The following is a 22,277-nucleotide window of genomic DNA, read 5'->3' as shown; positions in this document are numbered from 1 at the left end:
AAAGATAACGTCTAAGGCCCCTTCTATTTCTGACAATGTACAGCTTCTTAAAGAGAAAAAAGTGGGCAAAGGGAGGGAAATAATTTGGAACTGAATATAAAATATAATTGAATTTTTAAAAAAACAAAAAGGGAACCTTTCAGATCTCACCAGTATTATAACTAGATATTAAGGCGTATTCTTTAGTGTGCAATTAGAACAGAGGATTCTACAGTCTCTATAGGGGAGATCGTAGATCTAGCGCTGAAAGGGTCTTCACCTGCCTAACTGGCTTGAGAAGAGGAACCTGGTGCCAGAGAGGGGATGACTCGCACATGCGCAGTAAGCCTCAGAGGTAGGCGGAGAACCAAGTCCCTCTGACTGCAGAGGCAGGGGCTTAACAGCGTCCTGCGGGGCTCGGTGCAGAAGAGGTAGCTTGGCTTAGGTGCCAGAGAACGGGCCTCCCCATCCCGGGGTGGGCGGGGCCTGGAGCGGCTAAGCGCGCGGGTAAATCGGCTGAGGGCTGAGGGCGGGGAGAATCCTTCTGGGCATGCGCTAGCGGCGGGTCGTGAGCCGGGTCCCACCCCCGAGGAAATCGAGGAACTAAAAATTGTCCCGGACTTCCTGTTAGTCCTCACGCTAATGCCATCCGGGTGCTACGGGAACAGACGGCGTGCATTAACTTGTGTGCTCCGTCGGGACTTCGTTCCCTTGACGCAAGGTTCCGGCTGATCGCAGGCCCCATGCCCCGCCCCGCCCGCCACCGCCGCCGCCGCCTCCTCCCCGCAGCCTGGCGGGCGCCATGGCGGCTACTGCGGCGGCGGCGGCGGCGGCGGCGGTGGCGGGGGCCGCGGGGGACTGCGCGATGAAGCCGCTGCAGAGTGCCATGAAGCTGGCCCACGGAGCCATCGAGCTAGACGCCGGCAACCGGCCTTTGGTGAGCGGGGCCGGGGAGCCCCGGGAGGGGGACTTCAGGGGGAGGAGCAGCCCCGGGAGGGCGGGGGAGGGGCAGGGGCAGCCCCTGGAGGGAGGGGGAGGAGGAAAGGAAGCCGCGGCGCAGAAGGGGGAGGGGGCGTTCCCCGTGGATCAGTGGAGGGGCAGCCCCTGTGAGGCCGGGGAGCCCCCGGGGGAAGGGGAGGGGATCCCGGACTAAGGGGGCGGGGAAGGCCCTGGGAAGAGGGAGTGGAGTAGGGGGAGGCCCTGTGGGGAGGGGGAAGCCTCGGTGAGAAAGGAAAAGGGAGGGGCAGCCTCTGTGAGGAGGGGGATCCCCTGTCAAGAGGGGTGCCCATAAATACAGAGGAAGAGGTGCCCTCTCACCTCACACATCCTCAGAGCCCACCGCTCACTGTCCCTGAAGAAGAGGGAGGTAATTGGGGGGGCATCGGGCATTGGAAGTGTCTCCCCATTTACAGTCACTGTACCCCTTAATTCCCTGGAGTCTCCCAGTACAAAATTCAGATATTTTACAGCGCCCACTGGGTGCCTGACGCAGAGATACAGGAAGGAAGGAATGGTGCCGTCGGTCCTGACCCTAGTGCCCTGGGGTATGAAGGGGATGCCAATAAGTATGATGGGGGGGGGGGGAATGCGATGTGATGACCCGCAGGAGAACCCGGCCAAACCTTAGGAGAAAAGTGTGGCTGGAGAGCTGACCTCAAAGATGCAGAACGTCCCATGAGATTTCAGCCCTTCGCCCTGTCCTGAATGACAGGGCACTGAGAGGAGCATTGACCACCCCCTCCAAAGGAAGCCGAGGCTTCCCCCAAAGTGGAGAGGAGGTCCCTGTCTTTCCCTCTTGACCTAAACCTCCCTCTACCACCAAAGGTGGATCTCCACTCTGGTGCTTCTGTCCTGGGCAGCCAATGATCAATCAATCAAGGAAAGATAAGCTCTGGGGGTGACTTTGGTACTGAAGGGGGTAGTCAGCCCAGCCAGTAGTCAGGAGCAATAATGGAGAAAAGCAGAGACCTTTAAGACAGGTTGTGGATCATCGGTAAGAAGGGAGCCAAGTCAAAAGCTGGAGAGCAGGTGGAAAAGCAGGCTGAGCCACTGGACTGGCCAGGGAAGGAGGCAGGTGCTAAATGTCAGGTGTAGCATGAAATGCAAATGCCTGAATCAAGTTCCTTTTTTCTGAGTTTATTTTCTTGGAGAACAGGTTTCCCTTGATGCCAGGAATTCTGCACAGAATTCATCCTGGCCTCATAATGCTTATTGAAGGTCATCAGTACTTTAAGTTACAGAACCAAGATGCTGGAGCCCCACTGTGGTTCCACAGCCCTACACTGTGTCAGACAGATCTGCCCCTACAAGGTGTAACTGTGGTAGGCTCCCCAGGGGATGTTTTAAGGATGCAGAGGAAGAAAGAGATTCCCCATTTTTGAAAGGAGCCCTCAAAGCATCATATCCCCACTGGACTGAATCATATGCATTATGCCTTAGGGGAGAGGTGAATATGGGTACATTCTCAAAGTGTGAAACCTTAAGTCTAATATATGCTTTTAGATTCCTACAGACCCACCTGGGAGCTGGAAAAAAAAAAAAAGATGTAAAGTAAGAGGTGATTCAAGGAGATTTTGGGATTAACTGATTTATTTCAAATTTTAAAAACTCCTAAAAACTGAAAGTTTTTAAAAGTTTCAGGTCTTCAGTTTGTGGGAATAGGAAGGAATCTTTGTGATCAAAGGTTTGAGAAGTTAGCTGAAGCTGCTGCTTCTCTTCCTCTTAAGTGAGAATTTCATTTCCTTCTTGTGTCTAAGGAGAGGTCAGAGAGAAGATGCCCAGTTGATTTTCAGTCACTAGCTACTTAAAATTGATGTGGGTTCAGCTTTATAGACAGCAAGAGTGCTTTAAAGTTGGAAAATATACCATGTTACATTCTGGATTGTTGAAATGGAGTCTTCTCTTTCGGTATCTTGACTTTGATCCAGGCAGTGGTTCTGATGAGACCTTTGGGAGAAAAGAAACAGAATCAACGAGTCATGGGTGCAGCAGCAACTAGAGATTGTCACCTACTGATAAATGGGAAAGTCCAACCTGTTGTTTGGGATGCTCGAGTTTCTAGACTAGTACCAGATGGAGCAGTCTGAGATTGACTTTTCCTTTCCTCTCTGGAAAATAGGAGGCTTACCTGGAATACCTGAAGAGCATCCACTACATTTCCCAGGTGCTGCTGGAAGAAGCAGGGACTACTACAAAAGGTACCAAGGGACTCTCTAGCTCCTTGGCCCACTAATGTCGATCCTTCCTCTGCTCAGAGCAGCTCCACTGGCTTTCATTACTTGGCAGGCCCTGTGGTTCAGGTTTTCCTGAATTTCTCCAACCTTCTTATAACAGAAAGAAGTGGACACTTGCCAGTTGGACAGAGCCAATCTCATTTGTTTCCAGAGAGAAATTCTGAAGGCCCTCAAGACTTGTTCCCTGTAGTCTCTTCAGAGGGCAGGTTCTAGTTCCACAACGTTTCCTCCTAAGTGGAAGTGGAAAGACTTAAAGAGAACCCTCTAGGGGGCAGCTAGGTGGTGCAGTGGATAGAGCAGGGGCCCTGGATTCAGGAGGACCTGAGTTCAAATCCAGTCTCAGACCCTTGACACTTACTAGCTGTGTGACCCTGGGCAAGTCACTTAACCCCAATTGCCTCACCAAAAAAGAGAGAGAGAACCCTCCGTTCTTGGTTGTATTCTATTTTGTCCCATTGCTGACATCATGGGAGGACTAGGTGGGCGCTGTACTCATTGGTCTGTTGAGAGTGCTGGTCGGGGGATCCCAAGACTTGGTGTTCATTCCTGATGGGTGTTAGAGAAGCTGAGTCCCCCTCCATTGGGTGCAGTGGGGAATGAAGTAGTTTTGCTCCCTTCACTCTTTATCTTAGCCTGGCTTAGGAAGATCTCAGTTTGGAGATCCAGTTGAACCCAAATTCACTGTCTTCTCTCTCCATCAGAGGGGGGTGACACGGTGACTCCAGACACCCCAAAGATGCTAAAGTTGGCTGAGCAGTGTTTGGAGAGGGCCAAGTCAACAGCTGCCAAACTGGGTGAGTGCTTAGCAGAAGGGAGAGCTCTCTGGGACTGCTTTCTCTTCTTCATCTTTTGTGTGCAGCTGGACCCCCTTTCTTCTGACCCTTGTCTTTGTGTATCATGCAGGGACAACCCGACTGAAGCCAGCCATCCCTGCGGCCGTTCCGGGCCACAACCCAGCCAGCCGACACCGCAGGGTATATTCAGATGAGGGGGGAAAGCTGTGTCCCTTTCTGCCCCCTGAAATCTTCCAGAAGCTGCAGGTGGTTGAGTCACAAAGTTCTAAGAAGTAAGAGGGGCAAAATAAGCATTAGATAGAGCCTTCACAAAAGTGTCTGTGTGGGGGACAAAGCAAGCGTTACTGGGACTGGATGTGACATGACGAGTTAGACCCAAAGTCTGACTTAAGACTTCCTCTCCTCCTGGCTCCCTGGGTGAATGCCCTCTCATTGCAGTGGCCTCAGCAAGAGGGCAGCCAGCTCATGGAGAAGATAGGTGACCCTAGTTTCATAGAAGAACCTAAGTTGGGATGGATAGATCTGGTTTCTTATCCCTCCAAGGACTTTCCTTGTCTCCAGACTGGCCTGTCCCCAGCCTTCTGCAGAGCCCTAAAGGCTAGAGAAGGTACCTTGGCACCATGAGGTCCCCAGTTTGGTTGGGTTTAAGGCATCCTAGACCTCTCAGTCACCTTCTCTCTGAAGACCCAAGTCTTCTTAGCATGTAATCTACAGGACAGATTGGAGTGGTGGGGCATTTGGCCAGTCTGTAGGAGCTCATGGGATGTGATAGTTTTAACCCTTTACTTTGTCCATGGGAGTGTGTGTCTCTGTGTCTGTGTCAGTGTGTCTCTGTGTCTGTGTATCTATGTTTGTGTCTGTGTATGTATGTGTCAGTGTGTCTCTGTGTGTATCTCTGTGTCTGTGCGTGTGTCTGTGTGTGTGTCTGTGTGTGTATCAATGTGTGTCCTGTGTCTGTGTTTCTCTGTGTATGTGTCTGCGTATGTGTCTCTGTGTGTCTCTGTGTGTATGTTTGCATGTGTCTCTGTGTGTCCCTGTGTGTGTGTGTGTGTCTGTGTTGTGTGTCAGTCTGTGTCTGTGTGTGTGTTGGGGGGGGGGGGAGCATGCCCTGTGGCACCTGTCAGCCAGCACAAGCTTCACTTGTACCATTTGAAGCAAGGAGCCCTACGAGGGGCTGCTAGCTCTTTTGCTGGCTCCAGAAGCACCAGCCTTTCCCAAGCCCTCCAAGGATCCCGAGGCTGCGTGTCAATTTATGGAAACTTTGCAGGGAGTTGACACCCCTGGAAGAAGCTTCCTTACAGAATCAGAAGCTGAAAGCTTCCTTTGAGGCGCGGATGGCCCGGCTGAATCCCAGCCAGGCCGTGCAGAAGACATCCTTGGTGAGTGAGAAGCTCCTGGCCAAGGCTTGAAGAAGCCCAGGAGCTGAGGGTTGGGGGCGCTGGCAGCAGGGCCGGGGGCCAGAACATCTCCCTGGGAGCAGGGAGTCTGGAGAAGCAGCCTACCCATGACAGAGGAAGCCTCACCTTTCCCCTTCCATGTCACAGACTCTGTCCCTGCAGCGGCAGATGATGGAGAACTTGGTGATTGCCAAAGCCCGGGAGGAGACAGTATCCTTTCCAGCCCGTGTCCAAGAAGCATCAGACTCGCGGCTCAGTTGAGAGTGTGGAAGGAGTGGGAGCATGTTGAGCCCAGGGATGACTTGGGGAGATGGGTTTAATTTTATCTGGCCCTGGAAAGGACGGGTCTCCCAAGAAGTTTTTGGTCCTGGGAGCGACCTTTATCTTTGCCTCAGTATCCCTGGGAGTGACACTCCCAACTCTAGGCTGCTGTGGGCAATCCTTTCAGCCGAGGGACGTCTCTCCTTGACTTGACCACCCCAGCTGCAAAGGAAGATGGAGGAGCGCAGGCTGCGGCTGCAGGAAGCTGCTAACAGGTGAGACTTACCCTGCATCTTTCAGAGTTTGGGAAGCAGGAATTTTGTCACTGGGCTCCCTGAGTCACTGCCCCTGCCCTCCCCACAGGAGGTTCTGTAGCCGAGTGACCCTGACTCCAGAAGAGCAGGAGCAGCGGGCCCTTTATGCTGCCATCCTGGAGTATGAGCAAGACCACGTGAGTGCTGGCCTCGACCACGGTTTGGCTTGGCTTGGTTTGCTCTGTGGAGGAGGGCTACCTTTTGCTAGGAGTGACTGGACGGTGATGGGACCTTCCTCCCGTTGTGAGAAGCGGGGAGCCTTAGAAAGCGCTTTCCCTAGATTCTGGCCCCTGTGTCTGTGGTGAGACCCTCCCACCTCGGGAGGCAGCACAGCAGAGGACAGGAGCGGCCGAGGACGCGCTGCTGGTGACTGACACCCCCTCTCTTCTAGCAGGATTGGCCAAAGCACTGGAAAGCCAAACTGAAGAGAAACCCCAACGACCTCTCCCTGGTGACGAGCCTTGTCTGTCACCTCCTCAGGTAGCGGAGACCTGCCCCCCCCCCCCCCCATGGGGTTAGCTAAGAATTATTGCGGCTGATACCTATGGGCTTTTGGATTGGCTCACGTGAGCCTCCCAGCTACTCTGTGAAGGAGGAATGACAGACAGATGAGGAGATGAGGGAACTGGGGTTCAGGAGGTTCTGAGTCGTCTATGCTAGCTCAGCTCAGCACTGTCTGGAGGAGTTGTGGAGCCCGGGTCTTTCTGACTTCAAATCCAGTCTCAGGATGCCAGGGAGGTGACTCATCTTACAGGGCCTCAGTTTCCTCATTTGTAAAATGAGGGGGTTAAATGAGATGGCTTCCGAGGTCCCTTCCTGTGCTGGGTCTGTGATCTTTGGATCTCTGGCTTTTTTCTGACAGGACTAGAGTTAGCCAGCCCTTGGCTTCTTGTGCTCATTTTATTGAAGGATGCTGTGAGTCACTCATGAAGCATTTATTAAGCACCTCTTCCTTGGAACCGGGCTAGGTGTGCAGTCATTTTCAGTCCCTGTTGTGACCCCATTTGGGGTTTTCTTGGCAAAGACACCGGAGTGCTTTGCTGTTCCCTTTTCCGGTTCACTTTACAGATGAGGGACTGAGGCCAGCAGGGTTAAGTGATTTGCCCAGGGTCACACAGCTAGTAAGTGTCTGAGACCGGAATTGAACTTGAGAAGACGACCCTTCCAGGCCCAAGGCTCTATTGACTATGGCGCCACCTAGCGGCCAGGGGCACAGACACAAATGGAACAGCCTTTGCCTGTTGGGGAAATCACATGCACTGTACCCGTCTGGGTATTTGCTAGAGACACAGAGGAGGCGGGGGAAGGGCGGGAAAGGCTGGAGCCTCTGCAGAAGTTGGAAGAACACTAGGGATTCTTCAGAGGCAGGGACAGAGGTCCAGAGGTGTGAGGATGGGGTTAAAGCATGGAGAGCGGCTCGGTCAGAGCTGCAGTGAGGAAAGGCACTTTGACTCTCCTCTCGGAGGAGAGACAACATACAGGAAGATGAGTCCAGGTGAAAGGTGATGAAGAAGGCGGGAAGTGGGCTGGCCACAGTATGAGTGGAGAGCAAGGGCGGGTGTACAGGATGGCGCCAGACGGGTCATCCGTGTGCAGGGAGGGAGAAGTTGGGGCTGATGCCGAGCTGCCTCAGCCAGAGGATTCAGGGTGGGGCAAAGCAGCCCGGTAGAAGGGTCTTTGGGGGGGTCAGTTTCCTGTGGTCGGGGAGGTGGCGGGCTGACATCAAGCTGGGAGCAGGAAGGGTGGCTTCCAGAGCTCTCTCAGGCCGCTGCCTCTCTATTCCTGCCCTCTGGATTTCGGCAGCCCTTCCGGAAAGAGCACAGCGGCTGGTGTGGCGGGAGGGTCCGGAGCCAGCTCCCCAGCCCAGTGCCCTCTCCCTGGCCTCACTGAGGGGCTTCCTGAAATGGCCGGCTGGCCGCTTCCTAGCTTCCTTTATAACCAGCTGCTCTCCCTCCCTCGGCTTCTAGTTTCCCTGACCATCCAGTCTCCCAGCTCCTGAAGAAGCTGCAGTGCGCCGTGTACAACAGACTGTACCCCGTTATCAGCAAGCACGCAGCCGACTCTAAGACCAGCCTGGGCTGCCCTTCCCTTTCCCTGGGCACAGATGGGCTGCTGGCCCCTGGCAGTCGGCGGCTTCGAGCTTCCCAGAGCCTCCACTGCATGTTCACCCTCCCTGAGCCCGTCAGGCTGACCCAGGAAAGCTCGCCTGCTGGCCTCCCCAGCCCCCTGCCGCATCCCTGCCCCCCGGACAGAGAAATGGAGAGCAGCTCCACAGGCTCCCCTTCTCCCCTGCTGGACATCGCTCCCGGTCTGCTGGACAAGGACAGCTCCTTTGAGGACCTGGAGCATCTCTTAGCAGCTCCAGACCCCTGGGCCCGAGCACCGGGGGGTCTCGCAGGGGCACAAACCCCTGGCAAGAAGCCGACAACCTTGCCGGAGCAGCTGAAGAGCATCGTAAAGGACGTGCACAATGCCATCGGTGAGGCTCGGCGGCCAGGCAGTGACGGGAGGGCCAAGAAAAGGGGAGGCCCCATTAGGAGCAGAAGATGGAGACTGGGTAGGGGCCTTCCTCTAAGCTGCACCCCGGGTTCCCCTAAACGCCCTGTTCTGATGCTCCTTGGCCACAGGAGGGAGCCATGTCCCAACCAACCGAGGCCATCGGTCCCCTTGCTCTCCTAAGCAGAGATTGCTTGTTCCTACCGTTCCCCACAGCTGCTTCACCCGGAAAGACCCCCGGGGAATCAGGAGCCTGGTGGGCGTAGGTGGCCTTTAGTAGACCAGGAGGGAGGTGCACCAAGAAAGCCTCAGGAACAGGCGGTAGTAGTGGGGAGGTAAGAAGAGCAGTCCTATTCCTCCAGTTACTGCTGGAGAGGGTGGGCACAGCCCTCCTCCCCCACCCCTTCCCAGCCAGCCCGCAGCGCCACTTCACCCTCCTGCTTGTGTGGCTCTGAAGCCGGCAGCAGCTTGGACTCGCTGTGCCCGTGGTCCCTGAGATGAGCGAAGGGGAAGCGCAGACCGCACAGGTCTCTGAAAGGCTTCCCCTGAGCCTTTCCAGAGCCTCTCCTGGCTAGGATTCACAAATAAGGCCATGGAGACAGGGTCAGATGACTTCTCATGAGCTCAGGCGAATGCCCGTGATGTCTGGCCATCTGCAGACACAGCATCTATGGGAAAACAGGACCGGCAGGTGGTATTGAGGGACTTCTGGGGTTCGGGAGCAGGATGGTGGGGAATTTCAGCAGCCACGGGGGACTGTTCCCCAGAGATTTATTCTTAAATAGAAGTCGCAGGAGCCTGGGGCTCCTTGGTGCCTCTGGTGGCTTCTCATGAACGTCCTTCATTCTCTGCTCCCGGCAGACAGATTGCTTTCCCTTACCCTCCTGGCATTTGAGGGCTTAAACACGACTGCCTCCAAGGACCGATGTCTGGCCTGCATCGAGGAGCCCTTCTTCTCCCCGCTGTGGGCACCCCTGCTGGCTCTCTACAGGTAAGGCAGAAAAGGGTGGCCCCTTTTCTCTATCCAGAGGTAGCCACTCTTCATCATGAGCCTTTCCCCTTGGTCGGGCTGGTGTCCTCCCTCTCTGACAAAACTGGCTGAAAGAGGAACGGACACCTCTGGGAGGTCTGCAGGCAGAGACTAGAAGACAACTCGTCCCATCTGTTACAGTCAGGATGTCTTTGGGGTGTCGGTTAGAGGGTCACTGAGCTTCCTTCTAGCTCTGAAATTCTGTGGACCTGCAGAAGACAAGGCTCGCTCCTTCTTCTGTTCCCTTTGCTTCTCGAAGGCTCCCTAGACCACTCCTGCCCACACGGATGTCTTTCTTCTCCGATTCCTTTTTTTCTTGATCACGCACTTAGCACTTAAACATAAGAAACCGTATAGCTAAACCATAAGCTGTCTGCAGTCCTGGACCATGTCTCATATTATCTTATTGATTGATTGATTGATTGATTGATTGATTGCGGGGCAATGGGGGTTAAGTGACTTGCCCAGGGTCACACAGCTAGCAAGTGTCAAGTGTCTGAGGCTGGATTTGAACTCAGGTCCTCCTGAATCCAGGGCCGGTGCTTTATCTACTGTGCCACCTAGCTGCCCCCTTTCTGTAACTATAACCCAAGATCACCTTTGGTTTTTTTTTTTCTTTTTGCCTACTTGAATTGACTGCATTGAACATAATGTCCTCTGCCTCATCTTCAGCTTTTCCTTCTCCAGACACTTACTAGCTGTGCCGTGCTGGGCGAGCCCCTTGAACACGTTCAGCCTCGGTCTCCTCATATATAAGATGGAGACAATAGAAGCGCCTGCCCCATGAGGTTGTTGTGAGGATCAACCCAGACAACATGTGTAAAGCACTTCATAAATATTAAGGCAATATGTGAGTGCCGACTATCATTAGAAAGGCTACTTAGGCTAATAATGGACTCAAAGCCTTTTCTATATGGGGTTGTTTATTTTTTTCTGATAAGATATTCTACTCTTTGGTTCTAAATGAACCTTATTTTTTTTTAGACCAATCCCCCTCATGAGGCTATTTAAAATTTCTTTGTTTTTCTTTCAAATTAAATTTTATTTTTAAAAATCATTTTAAGAACCAGTAGTTCAGGGGCAGCTAGGTGGCGCAGTGGATAAAGCACCAGCCCTGAAGTCAGGAGTACCTGAGTTCAAATCCGGCCTCAGACACTTAACACTTGCTAGCTGTGTGACCCTGGGCAAATCACTTAACCCTCATTGCCCTAAAAAGAAAAAAAAAAAGAACCAGTAGTTCTCCACGATTTTCCTGAAATGTTAGGTTAATAAGTGATTACAAAATACAGTCAATTCCTGTGCCCCAGATTCCATGCTTTAGGGCCTGCTTGTGTGAATCCTTTCTATTTTTAGTCATTTTTTCCCTCTTATTTGAGTTTTGATGTCTCATACTTCAAAAGTACCTGGTTCGTGACCCGATTACTTCATTATTCATTACCTAGTTACCTAATTAACCTTGATTGTAAAGACTGTAATTCAAATAAGGGTCCAGAAAAAATTTTTTTCTAGTATCATCTGTTGTCAATTTTCCCTCTCCCACCTGATAAAAGGTCAGCTTTTGTCTTTTGTGTTCCTCTTGTCTATTTAGAAGACTTTCCAGTTTTACTTATGGTCCTAATTAGAACTTATTTCTTAGTTCATTCTGGGGAGGGGGAGTTTATTCTTATTCTCTTATAACCATCTTTAGGAGCCTGGCTCATCTGAGGCTTTGATGGTGTTTCCATTTGCATTTCAGGTCTTTATGTGGTTCTTTGTTCATCCTCTCATCTCATCTTTCATCACAGGCTTGGGGATCATCTTTGTGTGTGCCCTTAGTATGGTTTCTGAAGAAACATCCATCTTGATTTTCTTTGGACCTGACAAGGAATTCCCAACCCTCATTCCCACGCATGCACACTTGAGACCAGCATGAAGGATTCCCCCCCCCCCCCCAGCCCTTTGGTGGGATGAGGTACAGATAATCCCCCTCACCCCCCTCTCATTCACAGATGTGCCCCATGAGTTTCCCAGGATCTTTGAAACCAGTAGAGTTAGGAAATGTACCATTCCCATACCATTCTCCCTCCAGGCCCAGTCCAACCCTCATCTCTTTTCTGACAGGATCGTCTACCAGGCCCGAGAAGCGGCCCTGAGCAGGAGCATGGAGCTCTGTGGAAACATGCCTCCCTCCGCCCTGGGCATCGCCTCCAAACTCTTCCCTCAGGAGGCGGGACTCAGAGAGTCCGCGTCCTACCCCTACTGCACGGCGGTCCAAGAGCTAGGCCTGATGGTGCTGGAGAGCTGTCCCCAGAAGAAGCTCGAGTGCATCGGTAAGAGCCGGGCAAGGCTGTGGTGCGGGGCCACGGGAGGTGAGGCGTTTGCCGATTTCACCAAAGCCTCCCCTTCTACCCCTCGCAGTTCGGGCTCTTCGCAAAATCTGTGAGTGTGCAGAGGAGTACTGCAGGGCCAAGGAGTCACGCCTGCAGCCCAGCATGATGGCCATGTGAGTACTGCGCCCCGTTCTGGATTGTCACATGGGGGCTTTCCCGCTGGCATGCACACTGCACCGGGAACATGCACTGAGAATCCCAGGCTCAGTCTTACCTTTGTCCCTAGAGGCTCCCTCTAAAAGGCACACCTGGGGCCGGGCTGGCTTCAGAGACCCAGTCAGTTGAGATGTCAATATGGGTGCAGCTTCTGCATCTGAAGCTGGGGGGTGGCCCATCGGGCAGCGTAACTGTCAGAGTCACCCAAGGGATGGGGACGTGGTTTTTCCTATGATGGCGTTCAGTTTCTACCGCTTGGAGCCCTGTGACAGAAGACTCTTCTCCCGTAGCCCTAGAGAATTATGCTGGGGTCTAAGCCAAGATCCATCCCCATTGTGGCAGCTCTAGGAAAGCGCCCTGGTTCACAGCCAGCCTCAAACACTGCTTAGGTGACCCTGGGCAGAGAACTTACTCTGTCTTAGCTTCATGTGCCTCTTCTGTCAAATGGGGATGATAGTAGCACCTTCTTCCCAGGGTTGTTGTGAGGATCAAAGGAGGTAGTAGTCGATAAACATTTAGGTGCCTGCTGTCTGCCAGGCACAGTGCTAAGTGCTAGGGATACCAATATGAAAAAGGAAGGCCGCCTGCCCTCAGGGAGCTGGTCATCTCAGGGGGGAGGACCGCACACCCAAGGATGGGGACGGGGAGTACCCAGAGCGGGCCTGTGCCCAGGCGGGAGGTGAAGAGAGAGCCCATGTGAGGTGCTTCACAGACTCCAGAGTGCCGTGTAAATGCTAGGTGCTAGCATTCCTCCAGGGAAATACGCCGTGTCTTCTCCATTCTCTTGGAGAGCGTCCTTGACCTTGGACAGTGCCTGCAGCCTGACTGCATTCAGCCCTGCCTATGCCATGCTGAAAGCTGGAGGCCCAGACCAGAAAAGATCATCCCAGGCTCCAGACTCAGACTGTGCCCCAGCCTTCCTGCTGTCCCCCTCAGCTGGATGGGGCAGAGCCTTGTGAGCACCCCTTTCACTCTCAGGGCGTGGTATGACCCTCATTCCCTTGTTCCCATCCGCCTCCTAAGTTTAAATGCTGCTGGTTTTTCTTGTTGGGGGGTCCCAGAGATGTTCAGTTTCTTTATCCTCCCTCCTTCTCATCTCACCATCTGACCCCTAAAAGTCTGGCAGTTGTCAGTTAACTCTCCTCTCACCATTTTCTGCCCTGAGCTCATTTCATCCCATCTGTCTTGGCCGTCACTCCCCACATTGGGCTCTCTTTCTTCCTGACTGTCTCATCCTGAAGCAGCTTCCTGCTGAGCTAGGTCAAGTGCAAAGGGCCTGAGGTCAAGGGCCTAACTCTGCTCCAAGTTGGGGGTTGGGCAGGTCCTAGACTCCGTAGTTCTTCTTACACCCCATCCTTCCACAGGCCTCAGAGAGTCACGGGCTCCCAGTTAAAGCTGCAAGGGTCCTCCATTGAGGAATCCTGGGTTCAAATCCCACTCTGGACATAAGCAGAGCTATAATCCTAAATGGTCTGTCAACATTTCTAGTTCGCTCATTTATAAAATGAGCAGAATAGTACCTACTGATGAGCGTTCTGCACACCCTAAATGTGAGCCATGCTGTTATTGCGAAGGGGCAGGTCAGGAGGAGCTGTAAGCCGTACCCAGCACAGTTCTGCCCCCACGCCTTAGGGTTGTTCAGGTGGGGCTCGTGGCCTGTTCTCTCCAGTTACCATTGTTCTGCCAGGGTTTCTCAGATCTGTTTATCCAGCCCCAACCGCTCTCCTGAGTTCCGGCTGCCTCTCGGACACTGACATCTCAAACTTAACATGTCTAAAACATACCTTTTAACTTCCCTATTGTTGTCAAGGGTACCGCCCCCAGCCTCAGTGCTATCCTCAAGTCTTTTCATTTCTGACCCCACAAAATGTCTTGGCTGTGCCCTGCTCTCTTCCCTGGCACTGCCCCCACCCTGGTGCAGGCCCTCATCACTTTACACCTGCCTGAGCTACTGTGGTAGCTGCTGGTTGGTCTCCCTGCCTCAAGTCCCTCCCCATGGCAGGCCATGTTCCACTTGGCTGCCACAGGGACCTTGCTAAAGCAAAGGTCTGTCCACCTCACCCTTCCCCCACCCCCCACTTGGCAGACTCCAGGATCAAATATAAGATCCTCTCTTTAGGTTTTAAATGCCTTCCCAGCCCAGCCCCTTTATGATTTTTCAATCTCTCCCCCCTGCCCCCCTTCCCCCACCAGGTCTCTCTGGATCCATCTCCTTTATCATTTCTTTTGTTTTTTGTTTGTTTGTGGGGCAGTGAGGGTTAAGCAACTTGCCCAAGGTCACACAGCTAGTGTCAAGTGTCTGAGGCCGGATTTGAACTCAGGTCCTCCTGAATCCAGGGCCTGTGCTTTATCCACTGCACCATCTAGCTGCCCCCTCCTTCATCTTTTCTTATAGCATGGCACTACTGCCTTCTCTATTCTATCATATTCATACATCATCACTTGTGCAGACATTATGAGATTGATGGGCACCCCCTCAACCCTAAATCTGTGATACCTTGCAGGAATTATTTTTGTACATATGGGTCCTGTAGACCAAGGTGGTGTGGGACACAGGGTATGCACAGGTGGGTAGTTTGGGGGCAGAGTTGCAAAGTGCTTTCCAGAGCGGCCCTTTTCCAGGCTTCTTAAACATTGCCCTCATCTGCATGATCCAGCCAGGCTTCCCTCAAGACAGTTCAGATCTCTCCTTGAAAAGACCAGGTCCCTGCCCACTGCTAGTGCCTCCTCTCAGATCACCTCCCATTTATACTGAATATGTCTCGTATGTATAGTCTTTGTATACTGTTTCCCCAGTTAGAATGCGAAGCTCTTAAAGGCAGAGACCCTATTTCTGCTTTTACATCCCCAGTGAGTAGCAAAGTGCGTGGCACTTAGCGCTAAGTGCTTAGTCAATGCTTGTTGACAAGCAGTTGACATAAAAACAGACTGGTACAGAGAAGATGAAGGAATGGGGTGGGGGTGGTAATTGAGGGAATTGTCGGTCAGAAGCAAAGCTGTTGACTCTCTGGTGTTGGGCTCTGTGTGAGGTGCTGGGTAAACAACAACCAAAAAAGTCAATCCCTGCCCTCAATGAGCTTACATTCTATTAGAGGATACATGCATGCACATATGTATATGTCTGTACACACACACACACACACACACACACACACACACACACACACACAATTCATAAACGTAATTTTGGTGGGGAGAAGCCACTTGGTAAGACATCAGAAAGGCCTTGTGTAGAAGATGATATTGAGCTGCTGAGCTGGGAAAGACAGTGTAGATTCCAGGAGCTATTAAGACTATTCTGGGGGCAGGTAGGTAGTGCAGTGGATAGAGCACCGGCCCTGGATTCAGGAGGACCTGAGTTCAAATCCAGCCTCAGACACTTAACACTTACTAGCTGTGTTACCCTGGGCAAGTCACTTAACCCCACTTGCCTCACCAAAAAAAAAAAAAAAGACTATTCCATTGTCAGTGTGCCACCACGCATGTAACTGTTTCCTATCACTGGCCATGCTGGTTGTCATCACTTTTTCACAACAACAAATAATGCTGATAAGAAAACTTCACAAATTCCTCCCTCTTTGGTCTCTAACATCTGTAGTGTGCATTCCCAACAATGGGATTATTGCATCAAAGGACACGATTGTTTTTGTAATTGGACAGAGAGAGATTGTTCTATAGAAGGGTTCAACTGTCTTGCTATTCCACTAAAAAATGACTCTCTCTCTCTACAACCCCCTGGCATTTAATTGGTACCTTAATGTTGTCTAACTTGCATATCTTTCGGTATTAGTGAGGTTGAGTATTCTTTCAAGTGGTAATTAACAATTTGTGTTACCTCTTTTGAAAAATTTTATTCATTTCCTTTGGCCATTTATCCGCTGTGACTTGTAGGCTACCTTTGTTATATTTTACCAGTTCCTTCTGCATTTTAAATGTTTTTATCTGTCATATTTACCACAAATGTTTTTTTCCCAATCTCCTATTTTTATTTGAATTATATAGAAATTTTTTATGCAAATACCATCTATTTTATGACAAATAATGCCTCCTATTTTTTTTTTTTGGTGGGGCAACGGGGGTTAAGTGACTTGCCCAGGGTCACATAGCTGGTAAGTGTTAAGTGTCTGAGGCCGGATTTGAACTCAGGTCCTCCTGAATCTAGGGCTGATGCTTTATCTACTGCGCCACCTAGCCGCCCCCAATGCCTCCTTTTTTTAAAAGAAATACACTTGGGGCAGCTAGGTGGCACATTGGATAGAGCACCAGCCATGGAGTCAGGAGGACCTAAGTTCAAATCCGGCCTCAGACACTTAACACTTACCAGCTGTGTGACCCTGGGCAAGTCACTTAACCCCAATTGCCTCACTTAAAGAAAAAAAAAAACAAACTTACCCCCATAATCAAATAAATAATTATCCATATTAAAAAAAAACAGAAACATAACTTGTTCATTAGTTTTAATATTTGGAATAAGCATAGGAAGTCAATAGGTTTCTTTCCATCTTGATAACACTAAGAACAACCAGAAGAAAATATTAGGAGACAAATCACATTTATGGCATGTGTCCCTCCCACTGTAAGCTGATCCCATATGTAGCCACCTCATGTATCTTTTCCTTTCCTGGAACTCTCCCAACCCGTTCCCACTACACTGCTATTTGGTAGAGGTAGTATCCTTCCATTGGACCCTTGACCTCAGCCTTCCTTCCCTCTGGATCCTGAGCTTTGATTCTTTGATTTAACTGGAATTCCTGAGCTGTTATCCTTAGGCCAGAATCCACTGACTAAGCTATAAGACGGTGAGTAGAGTGCCGAGTTCAAATTTGGCCTCAGACGCTTACCAGCTGTGTGGCTCTGGGCAAATCACTTGACCTCTGTCTGCCTCAGTTTTCTAACCTATCGTATGGGAATAATAGCACCTACCTCCTAAGGTTATTGTGAGGATCAAGTGAGATCCTATTTGTAAAGTGCTTACTTAGCACGGTGTCCAGCACAGACAGCTGCTTAATAAATACACATTTCCTTCCTTTCTTCTTCTGTTTTTGGTTTCTCTGCAGTGGTGCCGATGATCTCTTACCCATCCTGTCTTATGTGGTGTTGAAGAGTAACCTCCCCCAGCTGGTGTCTGAGTGTGCTGCACTGGAGGAATTCATTCATGAGGGGTAGGGATGGGAAGGGGTCTGTGGGAGGAAGGCTGAAAGGGCTGAGGAGGGGAGGAAAGTGTTTGGTGAACCTTGGGGCCTCTGTGAGGATGGGCTCCTTTGAAATCTTTTCCCCAAGGGTTTTCCCCTCTTTATATTGAAATCTGACTGCTGGGAGGGGATTGGGAGAAATGCCTAGAATTGGTAGCCAGCAGGGCTGGTGCTCTTGGCTGACCAGTGAATCTGGCCAGTTATTCCTGGTTAGAGCTCAGAATCACTCAAGAGTTAGCCACCCAAAGCATCATCACACAGAAGTGTGAGCTACAGATACTTACATGTAGTGGGGGCTTTTCTTCCCAGTGTTCCAATTGTTTAAAATTGTTGGGATCTTTCTTGTTTCCATTCCGACCCCAGTGACTTTATTTGGCCTGACATCTCTCCTCAGACCCTCTCCTCTTTCTCAGAAGTTAACAGAGCACGTGGCTCCTTAGAAATGCCTTTTTATTAAGCTGAGGTCTTTAGAAGACAGAAAAAAAAGACAGATAACCACTAGTTATACTATCCCCATTGTGTTTTTCCCTTACCCTCACCTCCTTGGATGTGGGAAGAAGAGGCATGAAGCCACCCCACTCTTTGGGGTCAGAGCCATTCATTCGCTTGCTGACAGTTCTGCTCATGAAACTTGACAACTCAGCAGTCTCCCTGGGGTATGACTTGGGGAGCAAGCCTGACCAGTGGACCTTGGAGTCATCTGAACCTTAATGTGATGGGACAGGAAAGGGAGGGAGGGGAAAGTGGAGGAGACCCAGGCTCATGGTGGAGCTTGAATGTTCTAGAAAGCAGTGTTTCTGGGAGGGTGGGCACCCACCCATGAGACCTTGGCTCTGTGAAGGGCCCTTCAGAATCTCATTCAGTTCCCCCTACACTCAGGGTCACTTAGCCACTTCTTGGTCTCGTGTGCTCTCACCTGTGCTGCCGCACCTCCTCAGCCTTGTTGAGTATACACCTACAAAAAATGCCCCCTCTCATTCTCCACATAGCCTTTTTTTATGGACAACAGCAGGCGTTGCTGGGGTTCATAATCTTTTGTTCTACCAAGTGTCCTCCGAGTTGGATAAAAATGGAGTGTAAATTAGTAAATTAGTCAGTATATCTCCCGCCCCTCCGTGAGCTCCGTTCCAGGAGTCTGTCTATGCCTAGTGCCACACCTCACACACAGTATAGATGTTCCATAAATGTGTGTTAAACTTCCTCTCAGCTTTTATGTGGCATGGCTTAGTCAGCTCCAGTCAGAAGCCAGTGCTGAAGAGCAGAAGGAAACATAGCGGGTACATGTGTATGGGACTGGAGGAATCCCTCTGGGAGGGCTTGGAATGATACTGATCCTGCTGGAGGGTGTCCCCAGGCTGATGATGATCTCTGTCTGTCCCCTGTGCCAGGTATCTCATTGGAGAAGAAGGTTACTGTCTGACCTCCCTGCAGAGCGCTCTGAGCTACGTGGAGCTGCTGCCTTGTGGGGCTTTGGTGAAGTAGCCAAGAGGAGGCGGCGGTGCCCCGGTCTGGCTGGTGCCCGAAGAGGCTGGAACAGCCACCCCTGGGAGCTCCCTGTGGCCGCCCATCACTTCCCTTCCCCGAGAGGGCACCGAGCTGAGGGACCTCGGCCTCCAAGTGCCCGTAGCAGAGCTTGAGCGGGGCCCTTTTCCACATACCTGGGTAGCTTTGGTGGTTGGAACACAGTCAGAATGCTCTCCTAGCTTTATTCAGCATCATCGAGCTCTCCTACCCACCTTGCACCAGAGGCAGCGGAGCTTTCTAGGAAATGGGTGTGAAACTTGAAAAATGTGGCTCCTGCCCTTCATCTCCTGCCCTTTGTCTCCTGAGCTTCTCACCTCCACCTCGAACCTGCTCTCTGGGGGGCTCATGAGAGTTTCCTCTCCAGCACTATGGGGACAGCCTCCCCATGGGCAGCCAGCAACATGGGCGAGACTGGCATCCCCAACCCCCCTCTTCCCAGAGCCCTGGGCATCTGCCCTCCCTCCCACAAGACCAGGGATAGGAAGGGACCTTCAGCAAAATTGGGATAGCCCCCAAACTCCCAAGATGAGCCCCTCACTGCATGCACTGGCTTCTGTGAATGCAGCTGTAGGCATTAAGTGAGGCAGCTACAAGATCCTTCTGTCTGGCCCTGGGCTGTTCCAAGTCATTGCTGTAGCTGTCTCCCCTCTTTCCAGGCTGCCTCCCTAGGCTAGTGAGGGAGCCGCCTTTCCCCACCCCGGTCTGGCTTGTCCCGTCACAGGGGCTCTATTCCTAATTCCCAACACGGAGGCCGAGGCTCTCGAGGCTGCATGGTGAGCTCTGGGCCTGTTCCTTCCTGACCCCTGGGCTCCATGCCCCAGTGGCTTCCTCTTAGCTTAACAGGTGTGGTGTCAAGGAGGAGTAGAGCCAGGGAGAACAGGTGATGACCAGGGTGTGCCTCTGGAGGAGGTGACTGGGGAAAGGGTCCATCTAAGAAAACTGAAAGAAGAAATTAAAGTGTCTCCCCAACCCTGGATCAGCGAGCCAGAGGGAAGGCTCCATCCTGCACCTGTCTGGGCCCCGTGGCCTCTTGTCCACTGTCTGGCCAGAGTATGATGAGGTAGCAGGTCTGTCCCCACTGTGGGAGGGTGCCAGAGGATGGGCTCTAGAGGCAAGGAGTGGAGCCAGCCCTGGCAAAGGGAGGTGCCAGGGTGTGCCCCGTCACCCACGTATCTCACCAGCTACAGGCCTTGGACGCCCAACCATTGTGCCAAGTTTTAGGGTAGTTGTGCCCCTCCAAACCTCAGGCTCTGAGGTGGTTTTTCCAGCCCCTGCCCTAAGAGGAGGAGTCTGAAAAGAGCAGGGCCCACAGTCAGGCCCCTTGCTGGCCCAGCCACCCTCAATGAACAGGAAGCCCTCCTTTTGTCTCATTCTGCTGAAGTGGACACACACAGAGGACTACTCTAGAATCCCTGCCAAGGGGTTGGGGCCCGCCCTCAATGGGAGATGGGGGCATCTTGCTTAGATTTCTCCTAAGAAACCAAGAGGCAGAGGAGGAAAAGGGAAACCTGGCTTGGGATGGAGCGTTCTTGGGTTTGGTTCTTTCCTGCCTTTGTCACTAGTTACACTACCATGGAATCTTAGTTATAGATGGGTCAGGGGTCCTAGAGATGCTCTAGAAAAGGCCCAGAATTTTTAAGCTTTTTGTGATAGAAACAGTGGTACTAGATTTATTTATTCATTCAGTGTGCCTCGTTGTACACTAGAACTCATCTGACCTGGGCCCTGTGCATACAACTGGGAGAGTGGGAATAAGTGTTCTCTCCGTGTTTGGGGGCTGTCGATGCTCCTCTTAAAGCTTATGGTTGGTTTGCCCTCCTGCCCCCCACTCCTCTTCCACTCTGTCCTGTGCAGTGCAGACGTTCCCTCCCTCCCCGCCCCCAAGGAAACAAGGAGTTCTCCCCCATGGGCACTAGTGCTCACACGAAAACTTGGTCCTGGCCAGTGGTCGTGGCCGGCTCGGCTCCCCACTATGGTCTCCCCTGCCCCAGGCTTTTTGCTCCAGATCAAGCGTCGTCTCCTGACTTCCCTCATGTTCCCTCCTAGGTCACTGTGAATCCTTTAATGTCCTACGGGCAAAAACTCTACTACTTACCCTCCCACTTGTGTTTGTAAAGGACCCTCCAGGCCTCATGTGGAACGCGTATCTGCCAGACTCCACCTTGGCTTTGGTCCTGCTGTGTCTGGACTGTGATAATGTATCAGAAAGATAGGCCCGAAGGCCAGGGAAATAAACAGGTCACTACTGGCCTTGTGTCTGCCTGCCTGCTTACCCTTCCCATGTTCCCCACAGAGTGGATTGAGCCTTGGCTGTTATCTGCATCTCTCCCAAAGGGGCAGGCTTCTTGAAGTTAGAAAGTCTGCCTTCCTCCACTCCACTAACCCTGCCAGCCCTCCTCCCTTGCCTGCAGTCCCCTCCCTTTGGGGTGTGGCAGTAGACCTCCATAGGCGCCTGGTCGTGGGGCTATAGGGAAGGAAGGGTAAAAAGGATGCTTAAGATTGCACCTGTTTATCCCCCAGGAGAATCTCCAGGACTTCCTGGAACTCTGAGGACTCATAAGGACTCTGGGAGAGGGGGTACTTTGACTTGGAGGGATGAATCACCACCCCTCCCCCAGCTCAGTGCAGAGAGAGGTGTAAGATTAGAGGTGGCCAAGCAATCCTGTGTTGGGAGATTGGTTATAAGTCAGAGGCTTTTAACCTGGAGGCCATGGAGAGATTTCAGGGGCTTTGTAAACTTTGATGGAAAAAACATTGCATCTTTCACTACCCTTTGGTTTCCTTTATAATGCTGTATACTTGATGCATTTGAAACCATTATTTTCAGAAAGGGTCCATAGGCTTCACCAGATTGCCATTGGGGTCTGTCTATAACATAAAGAGGTTAAGAACCCTTAGCTTATCAGAAATGGTGGGGTAGAAGGTGTCATGAACACAGGAAGAGGCAGGAGGGCAAGGAGAAAATTCTTCAACCACACCAGAGAGAAACTTGCTTTTCGAGACTCCAGTCACACCAAAAGTTATTGGGATTTGGGAATGGTTTTCTACTCTCCAGACCAGCTGTGGAGGGGCTCCTGTCTCCTTTTACAAGGGATATCTATTGCTCTCAGGAATGACACCTGGGGTGGTGCTAATCCTTACTTTCCAAGCCAAAATCAGTCTCTGGTCTTGTTCTTTTACCTCCTGCTCCAAGTCCTACTGAGATAGGCCCTGGGCTTCCACATACCTTCATTTTATCGCCCTCCCTTCCCCCAGCCAATCTCAGAGCAGGATTCTGGGTACACCACTGAAATGACATGTATGGAGATTTTCAAGTCTGTGTGAGACATAAGAAGAAAGAATTCAAAGAAAGACCAGGGTTGGGGTGAGCAGCTGGGGTCTCACCAGCTGGTACCCCAAAAAAGAGCTCAAGACACAGTCTGTGAAATCATGCCTTCAGCCAACCACGTGGTCCTATGCCTCCTGACCATATGTCTGAATCTATAGAGGCCCCACCTTGGCAGGGAGGGGAGCATACAAGAATGGGGAGACA

The 22,277-nt window shown here is 51.7% G+C and overlaps 1 protein-coding gene across 2 annotated transcripts; it reads left to right on the top strand.

The window, feature by feature from the left end:
* Positions 1–739: 739 nt before the first annotated feature.
* Positions 740–20,995, top strand: VPS9D1 (VPS9 domain containing 1). Of its 2 annotated transcripts, none has more exons than XM_043983733.1 (15): positions 740–916; positions 3,098–3,176; positions 3,914–4,006; positions 4,116–4,278; positions 5,274–5,385; positions 5,551–5,613; positions 5,887–5,939; positions 6,028–6,115; positions 6,373–6,458; positions 7,946–8,535; positions 9,336–9,465; positions 11,605–11,813; positions 11,902–11,986; positions 17,087–17,191; positions 18,610–20,995. In XM_043983733.1, the coding sequence occupies exons 1-15, from the start codon at positions 782–784 to the stop codon at positions 18,701–18,703; spliced, it is 2,085 nt and encodes a 694-aa protein (XP_043839668.1). In that variant the 5' UTR covers positions 740–781; the 3' UTR covers positions 18,704–20,995. The 2 variants fall into 2 exon arrangements, with proteins under 2 accessions (XP_043839668.1, XP_043839669.1); XM_043983734.1 differs by having other exon boundaries at positions 749–916; positions 7,946–8,457.
* The last annotated feature ends 1,282 nt before the right edge of the window (positions 20,996–22,277 follow it).

Source organism: Dromiciops gliroides, chromosome 2 (assembly GCF_019393635.1).
Source record: "Dromiciops gliroides isolate mDroGli1 chromosome 2, mDroGli1.pri, whole genome shotgun sequence".
Lineage (NCBI taxonomy): Eukaryota > Metazoa > Chordata > Mammalia > Microbiotheria > Microbiotheriidae > Dromiciops > Dromiciops gliroides.
This window is presented reverse-complemented; position numbering and strand designations above follow the sequence as displayed.

Bases quoted from the DNA above. Each gene is read 5' to 3' on its own strand.
- VPS9D1 (XM_043983733.1), top strand. From the start codon at position 782: ATGGCGGCTACTGCGGCGGCGGCGGCGGCGGCGGCGGTGGCGGGGGCC. The intron at 5,386-5,550 runs GTGAGTGAGAAG...TCCATGTCACAG, and splicing joins CCGTGCAGAAGACATCCTTG to ACTCTGTCCCTGCAGCGGCA. The intron at 9,466-11,604 runs GTAAGGCAGAAA...CTTTTCTGACAG, and splicing joins CCCCTGCTGGCTCTCTACAG to GATCGTCTACCAGGCCCGAG.